Here is a 24728-nt window from a genome sequence, read left to right as displayed (position 1 = left end):
ATTTCCCATGGGCCTGTAATCCACAGCACCTCTACTTTTTCTCTATTACACAGACTCAAGCTCTGCTGCATGGCCTCAAAACTCCCTACTACAGCCTTGAGCTGTTGGTTGAGCAGATGACAACAGATTCTGGGGCTCTTCCCTGAGCATCTGTGTGCTGATTTCCTGTCTGTACCGATCTGCCATTTGCCTGGCTGGCAACCACACCAATAACTATTGAGCTGCTTTTGCAGCCTTTCCTGCAAAGTGGGGCTCTCAAAACGAGTCTCTCAACTGAATTAGGATGCTTACCAATGTATTTGAGATGAGGTTTTTAGATGTTCACAGAATTTTTAGGAGCTTTGCCCATGCCTCTGTCTTCTTTGCCTAAAACCCGATAATGAGCTTGAAAGTTAAGGAGAAGGGAAAAAGGGCAATTTCTGATGTGCTTCAACAGCAAATCAGTTTGAAAATGCACCTCTGTGCAGTCAGGGGCAAGGTGTCAGTAAATATCCTCTTGAATGGCTCATGTTCTGTTACTGGTAGAGCAGTGACATTTTTTGGAGCCAGATTATAAGCATATGGTGGAAATAGAAACCTTAATACTGATTAAGTAGTATTATCCAAGTGTTTAACTAAAATTTTACCATCCCAATGTGTAGTTGGAGCTGGTGGAAGGCAAAATCCAACAATTCCAGTGAAATTTGGAACAGGACCATGTTATGGTATGAGTAATTGGCAAAGGCACTGAGTTTTCCTGTACTAACCAAATATTGTCGTTTATCACATCTCAGGTACCCACTGAAAATACATGGGCTGCAGTCCAAATACCTGTGGAGATTAACAAGTTAAAGGTTTAGTTCAGGGCACTCCTGAAACCACTCAGGTTTTAAAAATGAGGAATTAAAAATGAGGAATAATCTTTGGAAGAAAATGTCCCCAAACTTGATCAGTGCAGATGTCCTCTCTGTAGTTGTTATGGTTACTCTGTGAGTAACCAAATCATGATGCAGCTCTGAGGTACCATTTTCCTTTTCCTGGTAGATATGAGACTGCTTAATTGAAGATTTAGTTATGGATTTTCTCTATGAGCAGAATTCCGTAGTTTATTATAGTGAAATTCCTGAAATACCAAAAAACCAAGAAGTCTGTGAAAGAGGATCAGGCAGTTTAAAGCCAAGATATTAGTATTGCGTGGTGGTGTATGTGCACTGGGTTGTAACGACCTTTGCTGATCATGAATCAGCCTTGCAAACTTTCCATGTTTGCAGACGTGGAGCTTTTTGTTGTTAGTTGATTTTCCGTTAATTGTGACCATACCAGATAATCTGAATGAGTTTAAAAGTCTTTTTTTTTTTTTTTTTTTCTTTTTTTTTTAAAGGTGTCTGGTACTTTGCTACTTTTAAGGTTTAGCACTTGTACTCAAGCTCTATGTAAATCTGTCAGTGTTATTTCTACCATTGGTGATTTTATTTCTCTACAAGCACTACTATTTAATTCTGTCAAAGGTGTTTCTGTAATTATAGTGCAACTTAATAACAGTTCAGAGAGTATAAAGCTCCCAGTGTGTTTTAATTCTGTTTGAAAATGGATACCCAGGCTACAGTTTGGATAAGAGACAGTAAAATTGGATGACGTTTTGTGACCCTAGAGCTTTTGTGTTCAATCACATCTTAACATTCCACATTACAGGAATGGAAAAGATTTTTGTACAAGTGTGTTTTGAAGTATTTTAGTATAGTAAAGAGAAATCTCAATAAAAGATAACTGTTGGTATTTCTGTTCTGCTCTCCAAGATCCTGCTAACTTAAGTGTGAACTGCCCAAATGAGATGTTTGCAGGCAGCTTCCAGGCATCTAGATGGAAGATATCCTGGTTTCTTTACTTGATGAAGCATGTTGAATTAACAGGAAATTACTAGTACCTTGCCTCTCTCCTTCTTGTATTTTTCCATGAGAATAGTCAGGAGATAAAAGAATTTTGTTGCCTAACAGAAACGATCCTTTGACAGTAAAGAAATGACAACATTAGAAAATCCTATTGACCAAAAGTATTTGAAAATGGAATTGTTTATGAATATGGGCACAATGCAGATGCCACAGCCTGAATAAACTTTCTGGTTAACGATACAGGTGTACCCTTGGATGAAAGAATGCAAAGTTGAATGTTGCTTCCTTTTGAGCATGAGGCTTATCCCAATATATCCTTTAATGTCTCTGCTTATCCTTACAGAAACCCTTTTGATTACCAGTGCCTATAAAGAGCAGATGGTATCTTCTGAATGTGTTTTAATATGAGAAGGTATTGAGTATAGATTGAGACCGTGCATATTTCAAATCAACTGTGTCTGTAAACTCCATTTCAGTGTTACCTGTGCTTTGAAGAATGAACGATATTTAATATGTCTGCAGACATCCCATAAATTCTTATTCACCCCACCTGCCTCCCTGTGCTAAGTTCCTGCTGTTACAAGTAGAGCTTTGATGAATATTTAGATTGCACTATAAAGTTCTTTTCTTCAAAGATACAGATTTTCCTCATGGAAAAAAGGTTTGTGTCTGTTCAGAAACACATAGGAAAAAAGGATTGTCTCATATCCACAGCTCAGCAGTGTTGCAGGTGGGATGAGAATGAATAGTTCTTCCTAGACCAAAACAGAGGAGCAAATATAGTTTCTATTACCACAAAAACTTGGTCGAAGTCCCTAAGTTTAGTATACACTTAGGATTTTTTTTATGCTAAAGGAATGCCTTTCCCTAGTTAATAAAATATTTGCAGTAATCATCTCCTTGATGGATTTTGTAACATGCTTGTTAATCTTGTGACCTTCCTTCTTCCTGTTCTTCCACCTTTCTAACTGTCCATCAGAAGTCTCATTCATAGGAACCTGGCTGGGCTTTCTTTGTTTTCCCTCTTCAGGAATCAGCTATTTAGTATGAGATAAGAGTTTTACACCTGCAGCTCCATTTTCTGAAAGGGGATGTTTACTGCCTCATCAATACTAGTCAGAAGTTCTTCTTTTATAGCATTGTGTTAATAGGAGCAAGGTGGAAACATTAGTGGAAGGCTGAAGTCTGAGACATTCATGAGTGCTTTTGAGTGTTATTACTGTCCTTGTAAAGCTACAGGTTAAGCTAGTGTTCTTGTGCCCTTTATCTGGGCAGATGGTTTATACAGCTTTAGATTTATCATTTATGATCCTCCTTGACTTTTTTCACAGGTGATCTCTTTGTGAAGCCTTCTAGTAGACAGCTGTTTGATCAGAGTTGTCTTTTTGAGAGGTCGCCCCTAGAACTTCCTGGAAGACCTCATCATTAATGGTTTCATTTTATCTTGAAGCATTTGGGTTCCATGAAAAATCTGTTGTATGTGTGTACATATACCCCTGTAAGAGGAATGTTCAGATCTTGCAGCTACTAAATATGTTTGCGTTACAGTGTCAGGATCTGGCCTTGCACAATCCTGAGGGCTCAGCAAGAAACCTGGATTGTGTATATGCTGGTTGAGGCTTCAAAGCAAAATTGGACACCTGTGGACCTAATATGAGTATCCTCTGTGTTGTTAGAGAGTAAGATCCATAGATGAGATGTATTCTTGTAGCAAATGCCTATCCAGAAGGTTTTTCCTTCAGGGAATTTATGCTTCTGAATTCAACAGTAACTATTCATGAAAGAGGTTGTGTTCTTGGGTGGACTTTGTGCGTGTTATCATTGCACGTCTGAGCTGCACATTGTCTTTGGGTCCTTAAACTACTGCTCTAATAATCCATACAAACCCCATTGAATGCAAAGCCTTACTGTTTTACTGACTTGTCCTCTCAGCAAAAGGTCATCTTTGAGCTGATGACCTTCTAGTCCAACGGACAAGATGAAGGACTACCATTTTTTCCAGATGTCAGATCCAGAAAGATTGAGTGCTTTCCCTAAGGTTATGCTTCTAACTTCTTACACAGTTGGGGAATTCTCCTCGTTGCCAGACCAGTTTCAGAAATGAAAGCTTATCTTGCTGCTGTTTTTTGTTGTGAACTAACAGTTGAGCACACATGAGGCATTTTGCAAGGCACTGAGGGTTAAAGCTGTCACACCGGCTGACTTTGCTAACGATCTCCTCAAAGTCTCTATACATATATGGTGACTTCTCTTCGCTTTTGAGCCCCACAATAACGTCATCCCGTAGCTCAAGCTTCTGCACCACAGCACACCTCAGACTTACACAGGCTTGCACAAACTCTTAGGGTTATACTTGTTTCCCACAATTTTCTGCGTGTTTGTCTCTAAACGAACCGTGAAATGATTCAGTGCCTGCATGTGGTTTTAATAACAAGCGTATGTGGGCAAGGGAGAACATACAGAACGTTCGACCGCGAGCTTCCCCCATATGAGATGGCTGAAAATCAGAATAGGTCTGTAGTGCAGTGTTTGGCAGAGCTGGTTAATTGCTTTGGGGTTATGTGATGTTTTAGATGAGGCTTCTCTCCATAACCTTGTAACAGCTGTTGAGTGGTGGAAGGCTCCATACTTAATAAAGGACAGATTTGGAATAATTAGCTCTAGTTTGATCTTCACTGAGATCTGATTGTTTTTCTGGGAAGTTTGTGTGGTGGGGGTTTTTTTTTGTTTGTTTTTGTTTTGCTGCTGTCATTATTGGTTGCTGGTTTTTTTTGTTATTTTGTTGGTTTTGTTTTGTTTTGTTTAGACAGAGAAAGTGCAGCAAGTAGCTCTCTGATCTTGTTTCAGGGCTTATACTCCTTCAATAGAAAATCACCCTTGGCATCCACATCTTGAAAACTACAACTGTCATAGATAAATTCTGGCTTCAGGTGGTCTTTTCAAAGTCCAGAGCAATCCTTCCCTTCACCATGTGCCCTCAACTTTACCAAATGCTTCTGAAAAGACTTTGTATCTTTTATTGGGGTGGACTAGACAGTCTCCAGAGATCTGTTAAAACCCCTATCATTTTGTGTGTATACAATTATTATTTTGTTAGAGAGCAATAAGTTACCAGCTTTTCAAAATCTGTTTTTCTATTCTTTCCTCCCACCTCAGACATGTTCAGTTCTGATGTTCCGTCTTCCATGTGTACTAAAGGGAGATTGTGACATCCCACTACCCCAAAATCAGAAGAGGACATGTATGGCTGTCAGATGAGAGAATCTCTCTTAGACTATTTTCAGACTCTCTATTTTCCTTTCCTTTCAAACTTGAAGGGTTAATGTTGGTTTAGACAGAACCAGTTTTTGCTAACAATATGGCTGAAGCTTGCTGATGATATCCACAGAGAGAATTGCCTTTAGCAGTCTTTGAGACTGATGTCCTTGTGTGTAAAAGGGAGGAAAAGAATTGGGAAAATGATAAATAAAGACAAGTACTTGAAAATTTTCTGCAAAGGAGAAAAGAAAAATCTATTCCTATTCTTGTGATGAGAAGGTGAAAAAGTAATGACTTAAATTGCTGTGGGGAACTATCCAACAAAGCAGCACCTGAGCTGATCGTCTGTGCAGTCCATCCATCAGAAGAGGCTATTAAAGTCAGTAAGACAAATGCTTTGGGGACAGACCCTGCCCTTGGTCAACAGCCTTTGGATCTCGTTTTCTTCATAATACTGTAATTCCCAGGAAAGACAGGTGTAGTTGTAAGAGAAGGCAAACAAGAAATGCAGGGGGAGCAGAGCTTTCTTGTGACAGCAGTGCTTTGGGTAATGTGTGAAATAGAAGACTTGAGTAAAACAGGTGGATAAAACCTAGAATTTGTTTCAACTGTGTATTTCTCCCCTTGTGTTACTGAAAATTTTGTTTTCTGTGGAGATTTTTTCCAACATCTAAATAATGTGTCCAAGTGACTGTGGTGCATAGAGGTACTTGAACTTGGTGCATAGGTGTGTATGTAAGCTGTGCTGGGCTGTGTTGGTGTCCTCTCCCTGTGATCTTTGGGCACCAAACCTGATTGAATAGGGGAGTTACATAACACAAGATCTTTTGGCTGTGCTGTGAAGAGCATAGTTGTGCTGGATACTGTGGTCAATGTGGAGGTCCAAAATGAGAGCAAGGAAACTGCCATAAAAGTTGCTATAAATGCTAACACCTCCATAACTGACTTATATAGCACTTACAAAAAAAAAAGTATTTTCAGTCCAGAAATTTGAACCCACTTGTATGTCGTCCAGGCATATAAGCTGGAGAAGGCCAAGCAGTCTATGTTTTGGGAGTGCAGAAGATTTCGGGAGTATACTGAAGATGAAGGAAGAATAGTTCCCCATGCCTGTTCTTGCCTTCTGCCGTGCTGTGGAAGTGGACCCAGCCCCATGCTGTTTGTGGGGCTTCTCACAGAGCACGAGCTATAGCATTGAGGCAAATATTTGCATGTTCTAGATGAGAAATGCAATTCTCTGAAGCACAAACATCCCAAGGTGCTGTAGAAGATAACACCTGTATGCAGTTATTTTATCTCTGGGCTCATCGAGCTTTAAGAGCAGAGCCATATCTTAAAGGAGCTGTCACAGCAATCCTTCTTTGCCTCCAAGGTATCTCCTGAAGTGCTCCTGCAGGTAATTAATCACCCAATAAAATACACTCTTTGACAGTAGGTGGAATTTGGAAATTAATTTGCACCCTTTAAATGAGGCTTCTAAAACTATAATTATCATGAAAGGAAGATAGGCCCTGTGTCAGGTGTAGAATTTTTTTTTTTTTTTTTTTTTTTTTGTGGGATGTCTGGTGCAAAAGTGACCTGCAACAAAATTATAACTGCCTTTTTACTTCTTTTTCTCTAGTGTGTGACCATTTTTTGCTGCCCCATCATTCCCTGCTCAATGCCTTACCCTCAGGGGGTACCACAGACTTTGTGCAGCCCAGCTGGCCATTCAGATTTCTCATTATCTCTTCAAGCAGTGGATTTTGGGAACTGGGTGTTAGTAGCATCAGGAAATAGGGGAGGAAGTTTTAACTAATTAGCTGGCCTGCACATGGTACAGGTTACCTGGAGTAAGAGAAAATCCCAAGATACCTGATTTTTTTTTTCTTTAATTTTAGACGTTTTAAGATACTGTTTGTGAAGGTTGTGAGCATAGCAACATTTAAAAACTGAATCACTGACAAAAACAGTTACCTTCAAAATCAAGCAAAAACCTTGCAAAAATGTTACCAATGGTCTGACCTGTGCAACATAGCATCAAGACTTATTTCATCTGTGTGGGCAAAGGGGATATGGGTTCTCTTCAGTCTTCCCTGCAAAATTGCCACTAACTGGTCTAGTTGCTATATCTGAAACGTATTTGTTGCTGGCAGTGTAATTTTCTGGTGTCAAAGTGTGTGTAGTGTGCTGATACAGTATATGTAGTTTGTGACATGGAAGCAAATTGTCTCATTATTACACATTAATCTTACATTATTGGGGCATTAATTTCTGAGAAAGCCCAAGAGGATTTCTATTAATTTGTGTCAGGCTGACTTCTCTCATGCACAGCTTCTGGAAAGGGCTATGCCTGCTTTTCTCCCATGCTTGTTTGCTGGAAATTATGTTGACTTGAAAAAGGAATGAAGGTGCTTCAGCACTTCCTGGCTTGGTTCAAAAGTCTTTCACACACAGTGAGAAGATTTCTTGAGTTAAAAAGTCCCTTGAGAAACATCAGAGTGAAATAATTTACAGTGGCTTTTGCTGGAAAGCAACACAAACACAAACAAAAGAGGCTGCCATTCAGAAAACCCTGTGTGATGCTATTAGATAGGAAGTGCCATATTTTAGTTGTGGGAACTGACAGCTTGGAAGCAACTTGTGGGAGCAAAGAAATACTTGTGCTTGTTACTTTTCACTTAGGAGTGTCAACCGGAATAAAGCTATGCAAACTCCTTTCAATAGAAACTCAAAATTTCCTTCTCCAGAGTTTTACCACAAAGTATTTTTACTGGATTTCAGAAGTTTTTGGAAGTGTACTGTAGATGTTTTTTGTGAAAACTGAGTGGCAAAAATTGAAGGCTGTGGAATGCAGCTGAAGGGGTAGTCCAACTACCCTGAGCGTGTCCTGCTTTGCTTGAAATATGGTTGCCCTCTACAGACACTCCATTCATCTTGAGGCCAATTTTAACAGCACACAGTGCAGAAATGACTAACTGTTATGACATGCCCTGAACCAGCTCCAGTTCAGCTTGTGTAAATTCTACATGTGGGGTGCTTTTGGAGCTGACAGGTGGAATTTTATTGTGATTGTATTTAACCATTCCACCACAGTAAAGGCTTTTGTCATTTATCTTCCTGAGTTGCTACGTGTTGCAAAGCACAGGTATGGGTTCTTTACTTTTGTGGTTTGTTTTTTGTGTTTTTTTTTTTTTCTCCAATCAACACATATTGTAAAGACTGTTGTTCAGGATAGGATCTTCCCAGTTTTCAGATATGCTTTCTGAATGTCTACTTACCAGCTGCTCTGTGGGCACAGGCCATCACTTCAGGATCTCTGCTGAGATGACTACTGCTGGGTGTGCTGTGTTGGTGGAAATACCTTCTCTGTGGTTTGAGCCTAAAAGTGAAGTTAAGCCAGCATTGTCTGTTCTTTAAGCCATACTTGGAGATCCTCTTCTGGCTGCACAGCCAGCTGAAGAGGTTACAGCCCCCTGTTGCTGGTTGCCATCTTTGACTTGGCCACTTGGCATAAAGTAGGGATGGAGCAATTACGTAAAGAGCTTGACCAACACTTGGGAAGGATGGAGACACTAATGTGTGGCAGGGGTTGTGATCATTACTTGGGGGCAGGATGAAAGTGGCAAACAAACCCTCTGTCCCCATGGCTGCAGCTGGAAAGGGAAGTACAAACAGACTGGAGAGGTAGAGCTCATTCTGTCTCAGAAATTCTTTCTTAATCTACTGGAAATTTCCCTCCAGTATAACAGGTTCTTTTCACCATTTCTATCAGCATTTCAACATGAATTTGAGAATCTCCTTTCCACCCCAGATTAGTCCTATGTCTAAAACACTGATAATATTTGGTGTAGGATGTCCAAATGAAGTCAGGTCAGACTGGCATCATGTCAACTGAGCTTGCACAACTGTATGTGCAAATGCTGAACCAGCACACTGTTCTGAAGGCTTCTTGACTCATGTCATGATCCAGAAGACCACTACCAGCATTTGGTGATACTATTTAAAGAAAGGTGTTAATGGTATTATATCTTTTGAATGAAAGCCATAGACGACTTTTGCTCTTGTATGAGTTCTGCAGATTTTGGTTGTTTTGTTTGGAGTGATTTATTAGTACTTGTGCTGAGATACAAATTGTGTTAGTAGTGAAGAAAGTATTCTGGCTTAAATTAGAAAATCCCAGGTAAGGTAAATGAAAAATGTAATTAAAATGCCTTGAGGTTGAACCATTATGGAAATTTGCAATGGATAGCTTGCTAATCTCCTTAGAAAAAAATCCTAGTTTAAGTCACCTGGATATACTATACATCCAAAAGGTTATGAACATTGCACTAGAAAAGGCATTGGCAATAGTGTTGCTTTCTTTCCTTTTCTCTTTGGTCCTTAACTTACTTGCTAATTTTACTTTACTGCACTGCCTCTTGTCCGGTGCTTTGAGTCCAGCTCTGTGCTGTGTAACATCAGGGATGCCATGTCTTTGATCAGAGTCAGTGTTTGTTTCTTCAGATGCTGCCTCTCAATTTTATTGTGCTAATTTGGGCAGATACATCCCAGTCAATCTCTATGTGAAATGAGCATCATGCACATGTTACAAAGTCTGTGAGTGGCACTCAAAATAAGGCATCCAAATGCTGCAGGAACCAAACCAGTCCTGAGACCTATCTAAAGGCAGGCTTCTGAAGCAGATACTGAAATGCTTTCCAGAAACTAAAATACTTAAAAGGTAAATTTCTAGCAGTTTCTCATAATTAGGGAGTGTTTGTGTACTTTCCCACCAAAACTTTTGTGTTTGGTTTTCTTTCCTCTCAAGTAACGCTTGTTAGTGTGAAAATTGTTTCGTTGATGATTTTCTGTTTCCCAGCTGGAAAACAATTGAGCAGACTGGTTCAAATCATATATATGTAAATCCCATCTGCTGCTGTGTATCACAGACAAAAGTCCATTCCAGGTGACACAACTTAAACCATTGCACTGTGAGCTTTATGAACCTACCTATGACAGCAGGGAATTGGCAAACCTGCCGCTTGGCTCTGATGGGCATTTGACATGGCTGCAAAACCAATGAGGAAAAGAAATCATCTCAGTGGAGCCTTCTGGATGCCTTTAAATAAATTAAAGCTGTGAGAGCAGCATTTCTCATCCCTTTCTCTTCAGAGACCATGCTGCAGTGGGCGTGCAATTTGGCTTTCTCCTTTTGGTGTCAATGTTTTCCACAGAAATACGTTTCTTAAAGGGATCATCAGTGCAACAGATGCTGTGCTCAGACCTGCTGTGTGAGAGAGAAGTGTGCTGGAAATGGTGGGATCTGATCCCATCATGGGGCCTTGGCTGCTTGGATTTTTCTACTGCTGGTTGTGATGCTAAAATCTTGTGGCAGAGCCACAGTTGTGTTGTTACCTTGACTTTGTTGGGTGTTTGAGGGCACTTTGAGTTCTTTATTGTGTATCTAAAGTAACCCACAGAAAAGTTTCAACTGTTTTCTTTGGCTTTTCTCTTCATTCACCACATTGGTTGCAGCCCCAAATTAGCAGAAAGCTTTGTTTAGGCGTCAGTTCAACAAAACACTTTGGCCCAACTCCAGCTCTGGAAGAGCTTTTAGATTAATGGGAAATTGGGAGCATAAAGAAGAGTATGAAGTCTAAGAACTTGTTGGGATCTGGTCTTTTATGTTCTTAAAGCATGCTCTTGCTCTTATTCAGCAATAGTGAAAGTTAAGCACATGCTTAAGTGCTTTGTGAAGCATGGATGGGATGATTTATACTGGTAAAGAGGCAACTTAATAGTGTCTGTTTTGCTGATCACAGCTATAACCAGGATCTTGTAGAACAAGAGGTAGCTGCTGCTGTGTCCTGTAGTTCAGTTCCCATGAGGCTCTGAAGGTAGCCTAAACCTATAGCTGGGATATGTGGGCAGCCTTTTGGGGCGAGCAAGTGAAAATATTTGTATGTCTGGGGTGTTCCAGTTGTTTATTTCTTGCCACCAAAGCACTCTTGTTTCTCTGGATCCTGTTCTCATGCTCTTGTAGTTTGGCACACTTTGCTTATGTCCAAGCTGGGTAGCTGAGAGAGATTTACAGGTTGGACTTGATGATCCTTGAGGTCTTTTCCAACCTTATCGATTCTGTGAAATTGTTTTGGTTTAGTTTTATGGTTTAATGGTGTGGTTACAATAGATCCGCAAGGCAAACAGAAAGGAAGGGGCCGTATAAAGGCATGTAAGTGAATTCGAAGGTTTGTGATGAAAGCATCTTCCTCATACATGAATTGAAACAAATCATTAACAGTCACAGCTTTTATTTCCACTGGTCTTAAAATGGCAGTGCAATTCTGCAAGCAGAGTTAGACTCCTTGGATAAAGCCTGAAGGGAAGCAAACCCTCCCTACTCTCTCCATGCTACACTTGCCTATTCAGCCAGCCTCCTCTAAAGCTTTTTCCCAGCTTGCTGACAGGCAGGAAGTTGGGGGATGCAGGCAGCGAGATGGCTTTCCCAGGGGCTCAATTGCTGTGGACAAGCCTGCAAGTCCACACCTGGGAGGGCAGCAAGTCCCAGGTGGCCCCACATTGTCCAACCTCACATCGTACAGCTGCTACCTTTGGGTGGGGGTGGAAGAAATGCTCCATTAGGAGCAGAACAGCTCTCCAGCTGCATAGGCAGGGAGGTCTGCAGGGTCCGGGGGGGCTTCCTGTTTAAATAGTTACAGAGTCTGCAGAACTGGTTAAACTGTCAAAAAAAAAAAATTACAGAGCATAAAATAACAAACCTAAAGCAACCATCCTTCCCATATCTGTACATGCATTTTCTAACTGTTCGTTTAGGTTGGATCACATGCACTGATCTTTTTAGGCTGGATCAAGTGAACTGATTTTTTTTTTTTCAGTTCACTCTAATGAGTTTTAGATTAGGTCCCTTAATGTAGAATGGGATTAAGGTTTGTGGAACTGTAGCTGCAGTTCAGGAAAGCTCATGGTTTAATACAGAAAAGTTAGGAAAGATCCTTGTCGCAAGCTCATAGGTCCCCTGATGTAACATAGGGAAGTCTTTTCACTTTGTGACTTCTATGAAACCATGTTTTGTGGTTAGGCTAAAGCACTGCAGCTGCTCATTAAGAAATAAAACAGGTAGATGAGGGAGAGAAAACAGTCTTACTTGAGGCACACAAGATAGTCAGACTATTCAGTGCAGGACTTAAGGACGTATTTAACTGCTTCTCTGTAAAGAGGGAGGAAATTAGACATGTGTTTTAGTGCTTTGCAGAAACAATTCCTATTCAGCTAACACCAATGGAGATCACACGTGGTGAACTCTTTCAAGGAGTCTGTGAAGATCAGGCCTTTAATGCCAGCTGCACAGACTTGCTAGTCAAGCTGCTGTAATAGTTGGACTCAGTGACGTTAGAGGTCTTTCCTAACCTAAATGAAGGCTCACCCTCACCTGCTGAAGCTTCCCCTGTGCACATGGTTTCACTGGCACCCACTGGGGCAATGCTTGTGAGAGTGCGAGTACTTTGCAGGACAAGATGATTTCTTCTTTCACCTGTGGTGTGCAGTGCAGATACAGAACATCCTGAATAGCTGAAAATAGAAGTGACAGAGGAAGCTTAGCAGTGCCCCGTTTTGTGAGACACCAAATTTTGAATGTGTGTACACTTAAGTGCATATGCATGTGTGAAAGAAACAAAATATCTTTACATGATGAGCATTTCCTGAATTTGACATTAATCTGCATTTTTTCTCTCTGCCACATGATGGAGATAATGGTGTAAGATCTATAAACAGTGCCGCATGGTTTCTGCACTTCAAAGAATGAAGTTTCAACTTGGTGGTTTATAGTAGTTGTTCCATTAATGTTGGCTTTGCACTAGTTTTTTGCCTGATTGCTTTTTTTTTTTTTTTCTCTCCACAACAGGCAAATATGCAGGAATAATCTTGCGAAATACTCGGGGCTATCAATACCACAAAACACCGAAGTTCCTATTTGGTAACACAGAATTTGCTCAGCTTGCATTACCTTTACTGGGACTTTAAATGTATGTGGTTTGGGTTCAGATGCAGCTATCAGTGGGGCTGCTGTGTACACCTGTGTACAAGCAGGCAATCTGCAGCAGTACCTGCTTAGGAAATTAAGAAGAGCACATCCTAGATGCTGCTCCCACCAGGAACCTGAATGTGTGCACCCTGGGTAGGACATGATAAGCTCCAAATTAGTTGATCCTCATATTGTATGCTAGAACCCTTTCATCTGCTCTCTCCTCTGCTCTCCATCTTGAGCATGGGTCCTTATCCAGAAGCTATTGAAGCCACATGTACAAAATTCCCAGCAATTTCAATGAACTTTGGATCAGGCCCATATGCAAAGGCAGAGACAGATTTTCCCATGAAATTTTCTTTTAGTGACACTCAGAAATCTCCTAGTGAGAGATGTATTTAATTTTTATGGTGAGAGCTGCTGTATTCTATTTGTAATCATAATGTTGTAACAAGGCATTTGTAACAACTGCTACAGGTTGAGATACATCCAGCAAGGCAGAAGCACGTTTCTTCCCAGTCTGTTTCTTATGTGGCTGTTACTCAGAGGATGAGAGTTCCTCTGCTGCTGTCAGTGCAGTTACAGCTGCACTGCTGTCGAGTTTCTTCGATTGAGTATTTACTGGATGAAACAACATTCTCACTCTTTCCCATACATCCACCTGCCTTGTGAGTCAAACTTGTTTAGTTCCTTGTGCTTAGGATCCCTCATCTGCAAAATTCTCATTTGAGGAACTGTTTGTGATACTGCAAATCTGTCAGTCTGCTGCCTGACTATAAATTTTTGCCTCTTTCATTAGAGTTTAAAAGTTTGCATTTAGAAGCTCTCCCTTGATAGGTGCCTTTCATAAGGAATTTTCATAATTATATTTACAATGTTACATGTCTGTAAAATGTACATTAAGATGCTTTCAAAGTTAGTGAACTGACAGGCTGCCCAGGCAGCAGCACACATAACTCTGTGTGTGGAGCACCCACAAACTGATGTAATAGCTTCTCCAAATGTTTGAGTTTTTCCTCAGAAGACGTTTTCCAGAAATGCTGTGCTCCCTGCACTTCTGCTCCTGTGTTTTTGTTGGTTGGTGGTTTTTTTTTTTTTTTTTTTTCTTTTTCATGAGAACAAAGATTAGTCCTTCATGGTCCTAAACTCAATGCATGTGCATGACTTAAAGGCATTACCTACCAATAAATAGGAGATTAGCTGTGGCTTGTGTATTTCCTGATCAGTTCAGGTTTTTTCAGATGGCTCGTTGTTATCCCGTTTCCTTTAACGATGGGACACTTTAATGAGTTTGCCATCTGACATACATCTGCTTCCTGTTAAACAATACCTTCATTCTTCTAGAGCTGTTAAACTCATCTTTTACCCTACAAGATTTTTATCTGCACCTTGAAAACAGCATGTACAAGTCGGTCAGCATATTCATTTTCTTGTTAAGGATTTTTTTTTTTTGATGTTTTTGAGAAGGAATAGCAAAACAGGCATCTCCTTCAGTGCTTGTTTGGGGAATGGGGGAATGTGGATATTATTTGTCTGACTGGGGGCCGGTCAGTCCAGCAGCTGTTTAAAGTACAGTAGGTTTGCCTTCTGTGGCTCCACTGTACAGTTTCTAGCAGTTTCTCTGTCCTTCCAGCAAAGTAAGGGGCTAGTGTAAGAGGAAGAAATTTTTAAGAGGCTGTTAGTTAATATGTTTTGTGGATAGGATTGTGGAAGGAGCCTCCAATAGCTGAATGATGGTGTGTCTTTTGTGTGCAAAGTTAGGACTCTGTGATCATCAGGCTCTCTTAAATCAATCCAGCCTGCATTGAGTTTGTGCATCTGCCTCAGTGCTTCTCTTTTTCATATGTTTTGGGGACACACAGTTGTGCTGGATCTCTGACTGTCTTTCCTCTTCACTGATCAGCATTGCCCCTCCAGAAAAACTTTTTCTTTAATCATAAACTGGATAGAATTTTCCTTGCATTTATCCATCTCTGCATGATGTCCCTTATACGTCTCTTTCCTAACAAGCGTGTGGTACCATGTAAAAGAATGTCCTGTTGTATGTGAAGTTCTGCCACAGAGGTCCAAGGCCATCTGTGGGAAAGGCTTGTAACCAAATCAAGCAATGCTGTGTGGCATGTAGTGTTTTGTCTCAGAAAGCGATTTACTTCCAAACATTCACATGGGCCAGGTGACAAGTGGAAATACTTTGAGCTTAGGGATGGGAAAATAGAGGAAGCGAGGTACAAGTATTTGAGGGTTACTGAATGCTGGAATCAGAATAATGAGTATGTATCAGGAATTTTGTATCTCTTCCCATTTGCAATTGTTTCCCAGCTCATATAGTGTTAATGTTATTTGCTTGAAATTGAGAGAATTGTTGATTATCTCATGTAGCTACTGGTGCATCATCTGAAACTTTTGTTTTAATGATAATCTTGGCGCTAGTGAGACCAGTGTTTCTATCATCCTAAATGCTGTTCCTTTGCCTCTGGCAGTGCTGTAAAGCCGTGCATTCAACTCCACAGAACTGTTTAAAGTTGTTTGTTGTAAAGGCAGCTTTATAGTTCTACCTGTGACGGCCCAGCTGCCATTGGGGTTCCAACTCTCTTTGGCTTCATGCAGTCTTACAGGACGGTGCTGAATGTGAATTTAGTCTTTCACTATGTCTGTAAAGGAATGGAGCTAAGAAAAAATCTCTGGTCATTGCTATACCAGTGTTGTCATACTTGCCTGAAGAACTTTGTTTCTAATTGCATCAATGTTTATTAACAAAACCCTTCATCATTTATATAACATATAAACTTGTCCATTCCTTACCCATGCTCATACCTTTCATCTTGGAGCTGCAGGAACTTGGCTGATGGCTTTGACAGTCTTTCAATGATGTTAAGATTACAAATTACCTTTGTTAGGTTCCTTGTGGAGTCTGCAATGTATCAAGGAGGATCTGGGTGGTGGTATTAATCGAAACTTTTCAAGAAAAGAAGCCAACAATGTCAGCTTTGGGATACTGATGATGATGGCTGTGCTGAGCCCCTCTATACCTTCACCTTTAGTCAGTATGGTGGGAAAACTATGGGTCTTCTTACTGTACTGTATTTAAAGTTGTCTATTACCATGACCCCTGACATGATCAGGGGGAGAGGCTTACCTCATTTCATGCTGTCTTTTCCAATCCCATTGTGGAGAAAGTATATTTATAATTTAAACATCAATTTATCATAATCCAGCTGTGTTGGGCAAGTGTGTGAAGAATTTTAGGAGGACAAGACACCAAACCAGATTTACTGTGATTATGAATGGAAGGTTCTGATGTTAAACCCAGTGGGCAGGCAGGGTTGTTTTATTCTGCTACTTGAAAAGAGCAATCTTTTATAAAGAAGCTGATTAAAACAGAAAAAATGAATGTGAAAGAGACTTAGGTAAAGGGAAACTTGTTCTCCTGAAATTTATGCATTACGTATCCTTGGAAAAAGCAGTGTGGTTTTTGATGCTCAGAAATGGGTTATTAGATTTGTCTTTGTAATTGCAATGGAGAAGGAACCATTTGGCACCTGCAGTGGAGACACTGTGGTACTTATTCCTTGTAAATACAGACTTAACTGTGATAGCATCTCCATGAGCCTTGTCAAAGTATGCCAAAGTTCCAGGTTAGGTACAAGTTTGAGAACTACTCTGTGATGACTGCAGTACGTTCTCCCTGAAGGGAACAGATGCTCTTGCTGTTGGTCTTTGTGATATTTGTACTGTCAAAATCTTCTTCATAATTATTGCCTTTACTCCCACTACTTTATAAGAGTGTCTAGCAATGAGACCAGGAGAAATAGTTTGAAGTTGAGGGAGAGTAGATTTAGAGTGGATCTTAAGAAGTCCTTCAGTGCAAGAGTGGTGAGACTCTGGAATAGGTTGCCCAGGGAGAACGTGGATGCCTTCTCCCTGGGGATGTTCAACACCAGATTGAATGAGGCCTTGAGCAGCTGAGTCTAGTGGAGAGGCATCCCTTCCTGTGATGGGGAGGTTGGAGTAGATGATCTCTAAAGTCCCTTCCAACCTGAGCCATTTTATGATTCTATGATACTGTTAATGGAGAGAACAGTGAAGGTATGAGTGAGAGGAGTTTCTGGAACAGAGGTACGGTTTCAGGGACATTGAGAAAGCTCTTCGAAAGGTGAGCCTGTTTCCTCCTCTGGCTGTTTGTGCCAATCTCTCCTTCAGTATTTACTCTGTTTGTAAAAACAGATCTTCTGGAGAGCAAATCACGCTGAACTGGAGACAGAGAAAACCTGAATAAACAAACATGTGCCACAGATTAGTAAGAACATCTGTAGGTTTTATGTTGTTTTGAGAACACATACCACGTAGTTTTTCATTTCTTATGCTTTTCTAATTTTTCTTTCTTTCTTTCTCTCTCTCTGTTTTCTTCTTCTTTTAAAATATATTGCTAATAAAGGTTGGAAGTAGAAAGCACAGCTGGACTCTGCATGACATGCCACTGTTTAATTTCTAGCTCGGAGGATGAGAAGAAGAGTAGTTTTATTGTATCCTAGAAGAGAATAAAGCCACATGCAAATTCCAGCCATGGACATCTGTTTCCTCTTTGTGTGAAAGAATTCTCATATTTGGAAGGGAATCCCAGTTCTAAAGGGGCTGATGAGGCTGTTTTTTTTTGTTTTAGTGTCCACCCTCTCCCTTCCTTCTCTACCACTCCTTCAGCATACTCTCCTTGCTCTCTGTCTGCTGTGTTTCTTTCAGGACAATGTCAGCTTACAATTTAGCATCAGATAGTAAATGGGTGAATTTTTAGTTACTTTAAAATGTTCTGTTGTAGTTACAAAGAGTATCATTAAGTTCCTCCTTACATTTATTTTGATTATTCAGTATTTGTTGGGAGGACCTTTGCTCTGTCATCGAAGGGTTGGTATTTGTTTTAGAAGAAGAGATGTGTGTATCTGTTGCTCTGGACATGAATTGCAATTATTTCTAGAAGTAACTGATTAGAAATAATCCTTTTAAATCCTTCTGTATCAAAGGACTTACGTTGAGCTGTAGAAATATGATTCTGCAACATTCATTACACTAAGTTAGGCATCAGGTGCTAAGGACTACAGGGACCAGAGTAAATGATAATTTCACTAATCTCTAAAACATTTCTGAATAATGATTTACAGCTGTCTGGGGCCCTTAGGTTTTTGAGCTTTTTTGGTATTAGTGTTGACTGAACAAACAGCAGAATTATATAACACTAGGGCAGACACATGAACTGGTACTGTCTATTTTGTATTAACATTGAATGAAAGGTTGGTGGAGCTTGCCAGGGTTTCGTATTTGCTGGCAGAAAGCTACCCACATGTGTGGACCACATTTTTATTGTTGCCTTAGCCTATTTCAGGCATAAATACTGCTGCCTGGCAGGGTGTGATTCTGTTCATTGCTGAAGAGCTTTTCTTTTAAAAAGCCAAATATGAAAAGGAATGAAAAGCTGTGATTGCTCAAATTAAGAACTGACCCCAGACTGCAAGGTTTTTGTCACGTCTGAGGTGGTAGAGGATTAAAGGGCAATAAGCCATCTAAAGGCTTTCTCATTGCTGGCTGAGTTACCCTTGCAGAACTATTTCTTTTTGAATGTATCAATCCTGCTTTTAGGCATGGCCTATTTAGTCTGTTCTCAGCAAAACAAGGCTTATGCAAACAGGGTGTAAACACACGTGAATGCTCAGGAGCCTGCACAGCCCTTGGACCTGCTGGCATGGAAATGTGGTGGAAAGGCAGCAACTGCAAAGAGAAATGTCCTGTAAGTGTCTCACAAATGTGTGCAAGAGGAGAGAATAAAGGTGATTAAAGGGCTATGAGGGAAGGCTTGCAATAGGAACTGAACTTCAGCATGGGCTGTGGAACAGACGTTGAGAAGAAATGTGATTGAGATCCCTGTCATGGGAAGATCACCAAACCTGGCTTGGAAATTATTTGTCCTGAGTGAATCTGATGACAAAAAACAAATCCACACTAAGCCAAGATTCCCTTTCCTTCCAATACCCATGAAATTGCTTGTGTGGAGTTTGTTTTTATGGCTCCTGACTTAAACAGGCTCCAAGGGATGACTGTAAGAAATTGAGAACATCTCATTAGGACCTTCTTAGTGCGGGCAAACATGCTGCTGCTCTTAGTTTTGTTGGTTTTGCTTCCTAGTTCTTGTTTTGTTTTGGCTTTTGCAAGTTTTCAAACTATTGAAGTATGAGGGGAGGTTTAGGTTGGCTATTAGAAGAAACTTCTTCACTGAAAGGGTTCTCAAACACTTACACAGACTACCCATCTCTGCAGGTGTTTAAAAGATGCAGATGCATGGTGCTGAGAGACCTGGTTCAGTACTGGATGTTGTAGAATTAGATAATGGTTGGACTTGATGATCTTAAAGGTCTTTTCCAACCAAAATGATTCTATGATTCTGTTTAGTGCAGGCATCTTAGAGAGGAGGGAACCCAGTGGCTGTGCAGATCCTACAAAATATATCTGAAATCTTCTCAGGCATTTTGGAATCCTGTGCTTCACAGCATCTTGTGGAGTGCACAGGAAAAGGGGAAACCAGAACTCCCCACCACTAATGCTGAAAATCAAACAGCAGTCATGAACAGATTTCCTCTTTGAAATGCTTCTAGCTAGGAGCTTCTCTTGTTGTCTTATTAACAGCTGCATAATTTTACCACTCATTTGCAAACTTAAAAAAAGCAAAACTTGGAGACCATATTTGAAAGCTTGTTTTGTTTGGTGTACAGCTGGATACAGAGTGTTTCCTTTTTTTTTTTTAACAAATTTGAAGCAAATGTAGTTGGTATTGTTTCTTTTTCTGTTTCTTGGCCTAGATATTAGAAGATTATGTTGCTTTTCATTTTACATTGCAAAGAAATCATGTCATTTAACTCCAGTTCAACAGTGATGCAGCAGCACGTGGAGATACATATGTATATGCGTGTATATATATCTCTTCTCCTAAATATATTACCACACATTACTGTCAAATAGCTGTACTTTTTCAGCCAGTATTAAAAATGAAATTTAATTGCTACACTAGAGTTTCAGGGCCCTGATAAATAAGAGGCATGTCTGACCTTTCTTGTGGGGCTCTGAGATGCCACCAGGGATATTGCTCATTGTTCAAGATGACAAACTTCCTCTGAGATTTCAGTTTGTCAGCTCAATGTACAGCAGTGACATTGATTTCTTCTCACTCCCCATTTCCTGCCTGAATAGATAACAAATTTTCTGTGGCAGGTGTCTGTCAAGCTTAGTTTTGCCTGGCAGATTAACTTAATAGGCTCATTTATTAATCATTAGTTGTAACACAGTGAAGCAGACAATACTCTTTAACTCTTGTGCTGTTGAATGGATGCAGCATTTCAGGTTCCTTTGTGTAGCTTGAACTTGAATTTAATAAGCCATCTGTATTTGAGTTGCAAATGTTTTTCACCTGACATTACTCACATTACAAAGAGCAAAGATTTATGTATTGGTTACGTGTCACCCGTTTTGAATGCCTCCTACTTTCTGTGGCAAAAGTTGCATAAGGACTTTCTGAGACTGAGAAAACGCTGTGCCAACTGCAAAATCAGCCTTATTAGGGGAAAGCTAACCCAGCATCTGTGTTGTCTGGGGAGGGAAGGCAAGAGTAGAAGAAGAAAATAGATACTTGGAAGAAGATTTGAAACTGGGGCTGACCAGATGTTAAAGTGGAGGAGATAACTCTAAAAGCTTTTAGGAAGGGGCAAAGCAGACCTGCAGGTACAGCTGTAGGGCAGTTCTAGCACAGGGTAGTATTTTCATAGACACCCCTTTCTCTAAGATGACCTGAGACACATACTGGGACTTGGAGCTGACAAAAGCAAGGTCAGTTCTAGAAGTGGATGTTGGGCAGGGTTTGTCAGAGTGGTGGAAGAGCCAGAACTTAGCAGAGGACGAAGAAGCTGTAAGGGAAGGAATTATCTTGGAAAACGATGTCTCTTGTTGCAAAGAATTACGCTGTGCATGATGAAAACTGACTGACTGCACGTGTTAGCCCTGCCCAGCCTACAGAGCTAACAGAGGGGTATGTTTGCTTTTTACCTCATGTGTTGAGAGTTGATCACAAGGCATTTATCAGGGCAAAATTATGTAAAGGAGCTGGAAATGCACATGTACTGCTAGGGGCTCATGACAGCACTAATGAGCCTAGATGGAGATACAGGCTGTTGCTGCACAGAAAAAAACTCTCGTTACAGGTGCTAAGAAGAGAATCGCCAAGCTTTTCCGATGGGTTTCAGTTGCGTTGTGGTAGCTCTTCCTAACCTGTTTTTAATTCTTAATGGAGCTTGTTAATGTGAGATCACTGGGAGGAAAGTTAAGGAAAGTTTCTGTCGCTGATGCCCAACTGCAAAGTCCTGGTTGGAGCACAACGTTGTTCAGCTCAGCATTTGTGAGGCTGTGTATTGAAGATTTTTTTTTTGTTGTTGCCAGGCTGTGTTCCTGGCCTCAGGAAAGTGTTTCTTGAACCATCCTTATGGCTTTCTTGGCTGAGCATCAAACCAAGTATGTCCCTGCACTAGATCATACTGCTTATTGCTCCTCTAGGCCACCCTGGTAACAATACATTAACCTCTCTGCAGGGAATGTGATAAACAAAGTAAAACTGCTCTAGTGAAACCAGTCATTTAATGGCAGCGTACATAAAGTGTCCGTAAAGATTTGTAAATGTAATAAGTTGCAGTTCACTGGATGAACAATAACTGTTACTAATTTAGTCAGTTGAGGAACATGCCAACCTAATTTGCTTTTGTAACATTATGTTGTTTTTTTTTTTTTCTCCTTTCGTCACCTCTCCAGATTCCTTTCTCTCTGGTACAATTTCCCCTCTGGGAGTCCTTAAAGGTAAGTCTTTGTTAGTGATAGAAATGTAAGCTTAAGGCATTTTGCAAAGGCTTTCCATGGTAACTTACCTACCTCGAGCATCACATTTATGGGCATGTCCAAGAACCAGTATGGATGTACCAACCTACCTGTGCATGTGGAGATAACTTGCCTGAATATTTGAAAAAACAGGGAATATCTAACCACTGAGAAGTGGCATGCAGTCTAAATTTTACTCCTTAACATGCCAGAAATCTTATCTTCTGCACTAGCTTTTTCTACTGATTAAGGAGAAGTGGGAACTGTCCTACATTGTTTGACATATTTTTATTTTATTTTAATCGTTTTAGCATTTTACTCTTTGCAGAAATTGTGAATGGTAGAGAAAAAAACTGATTGAGTCTGGTTTGGTATGCAGGGAGAGATTCTCAGTGCATCACTGACAGGCTGTTTTGGTTGGCTGAGTGTACTTTATTTAAAGGTGTCAATGGATGATGCTTTACTAGTGCAGTCTTTCAGAATGATGTAGTGTTCTCCCACCAGCTGGACAGATTTTTGAGCATAGGGTTGGATTCAAAGATGAAGTTTCACCATCCCTCTGTTTTTGCTTTAACTCAATGCAAAAGATGAAGGAAAGGGTTTTTCAGGTGCTTAGAGATGCTGCTTTGTTGGAAGCACAGAAAATTATTGCAAATCATTAAAAGTGTTGTAGCAAATACAGTATTTATAAGAGAGGAGGTGGAGAGAGAGTAGCTTTTTACTTGATAAGGGTGCTGGACTTAGGAACACTGAGACACAAACTGGGCAGAGGTACTGGAAAGGTGGGAGCTAGTGATCTTCCTTACCCCTTGCTGACTGTATTTAAGGAGCAAGACTTATGTTCTCCTTGGGCCTTGAATGCTGAGTTGGGAGAATAGCTTGTCTGCTTGCTGTGTCTGTAGTTTGGATTGTTCTGGAGGGCACAAACCCACAGAGTGAATGCTTTCATCTAGAGGCTTCAGGGATTCAAATATAAAGGGGATTCCACAGGCAGGAGCAGCATGAAATCCATCAGGAGCTTTCACAGAACAGAGCTGTGTTTTGTAGAGGTTTCTGTAGGTAGGTCATGAACTCCAGCCTAGTGCAGTGTCTGGGTATCATCCCATTGCTCAGGGTAGCTTTGGCTGCCTTATTAGGAGTCTGTTTCCCTGCCAGTGTCTAGGAATGGCTTTCTGTAAACTCTTCAGCAGCGATGCTGGCTTGCCTGCTAATCGTTAGTGCAGCGGTTGTGTTTGGGAGCAAGAGGTGGCAATGCTTAAAGAGAGAATCCTGCAGTGTTCTTGCCAAAACCATGGAAACCAGCAACCTTGTGTAGATGTTTTCAGAATGCAAAGTTTCAACTAATGCCTGCATAGCTGTGACAATAAAACATAGTGTTTAGATTGCAAGCTTTAAAGAAGCCAGTTGGAATTTAGCTAACTATAGGAGTGAGTCATCACATTTAATCTAAAGAGGTCAGTGACCCACAAACTGGGTCAATTTGTGCATGAATCTATTGCCATGCATTCTTCTGACCGTGGAACCCAGGACTAGAAATCTACAAAACTCAGTCTGGCATTTTCCAATCACTTTAGCTTAGCACATAGAGAGAGCTCAAGATTTGTCACATCAAAGGCCAGGCAGTGAAAGCAAAATATGTTTTGTTTATCTGAATTAAGCTCTTAAAAAAAATTGTCCTGACAGTACAACAAAGGACTAAAGACACCATGATCCCATCAACAGGCTGGATGTAGCCAGTAGCATCAACAGGAGTATGATTCAGGCTGGGGCTTCTCACGGGTGCATGAAGAGACAGTCATTAAGAAGAGATAGGAGTACAGAGGACAAGACACAAATGGCATGCAGCCTGAACAGAGAGGAATCACTGAGGTAATGTCTGAGGGACTACTCTGTGCTGTGTTAATGGGATTACTTGAGAAAGTAAACACAGGAGCAGTTGCATCTGATGCGCATGGTTCCTCTTGCAGAGGAGAACAGGACAAGTGCTGTAGGCTGTGTCACTTTTAAAACCATTAGTCACAATGTTACGTAAACTGATGGAAGTTAGACTTAGTCTTACAATTCACTGAAGAAGCTAATCACCATAAAAATGAGGGGAAATACCTTTCCACTTTAAAGAGCAGTTAGCAAGGCAAATGGAGGAAGAGGAGAATTTCCTTTTCCTTCACATACGTGCTGGCTGCAGCCAGCAGCAGGATGTTGAGCTTACAGAAGCCTAATAAAGGTTTGTCAGAGGTAGAATCAGGTGGGTTTATATCCCACTCTCTCTGTCTCCTTTCCTCCAAACTGCTCTGGTTATTCTTTATGCTTCCAGGGGGCTTTTGCCACATAGTTTACACACAGTTTTCTTCTGTCTGTGAATGTAGAGCAGCTGTCCTGTGTGTGGTAAACTAAGTCAGAAGAAGAGAGTGCATTGTATAGATTACTGAACTATAACATTACCTACACCATGGGTGCTGGCAAAGGGGATATTGCAGTAATTAGCAAGAAATTAATACTGCTTCATTTTATTCAGTTAATGATCAATTAATGATTCAATTAAAAATGGTTAAAAGACTCCTTTCTTAGTTCATAGTGTCTCAAGAAACAACAGTAAAGAAATTATGGTGATTTTAGTGGGAAAAAACCCTGTTCCTCTCTTTTTTTGGAAGTAGGTAACATCCCCTGTTATAATTCATGCTTAATGTCTTTTCTCGTCC

At 40.5% G+C, this 24728-nt stretch overlaps 1 protein-coding gene across 1 annotated transcript in view; it reads left to right on the top strand.

The window, feature by feature from the left end:
- Window positions 1–24728, top strand: part of SLC25A26 (solute carrier family 25 member 26) — an 87388-nt gene that overhangs the window by 39061 nt on the left and 23599 nt on the right. The window contains exon 6 of the mRNA XM_054387375.1: window positions 21967–22011. Coding sequence (XP_054243350.1) covers window positions 21967–22011 — 45 coding nt within the window. The remainder of the gene's footprint in view (window positions 1–21966; window positions 22012–24728) is intronic.

The sequence above is a fragment of the Indicator indicator genome, chromosome 15 (assembly GCF_027791375.1).
Source record: "Indicator indicator isolate 239-I01 chromosome 15, UM_Iind_1.1, whole genome shotgun sequence".
NCBI lineage: Eukaryota > Metazoa > Chordata > Aves > Piciformes > Indicatoridae > Indicator > Indicator indicator.
The sequence above is the reverse complement of the archived record's forward strand: the minus strand, read 5'-3'. Positions and strand labels throughout refer to the sequence as shown.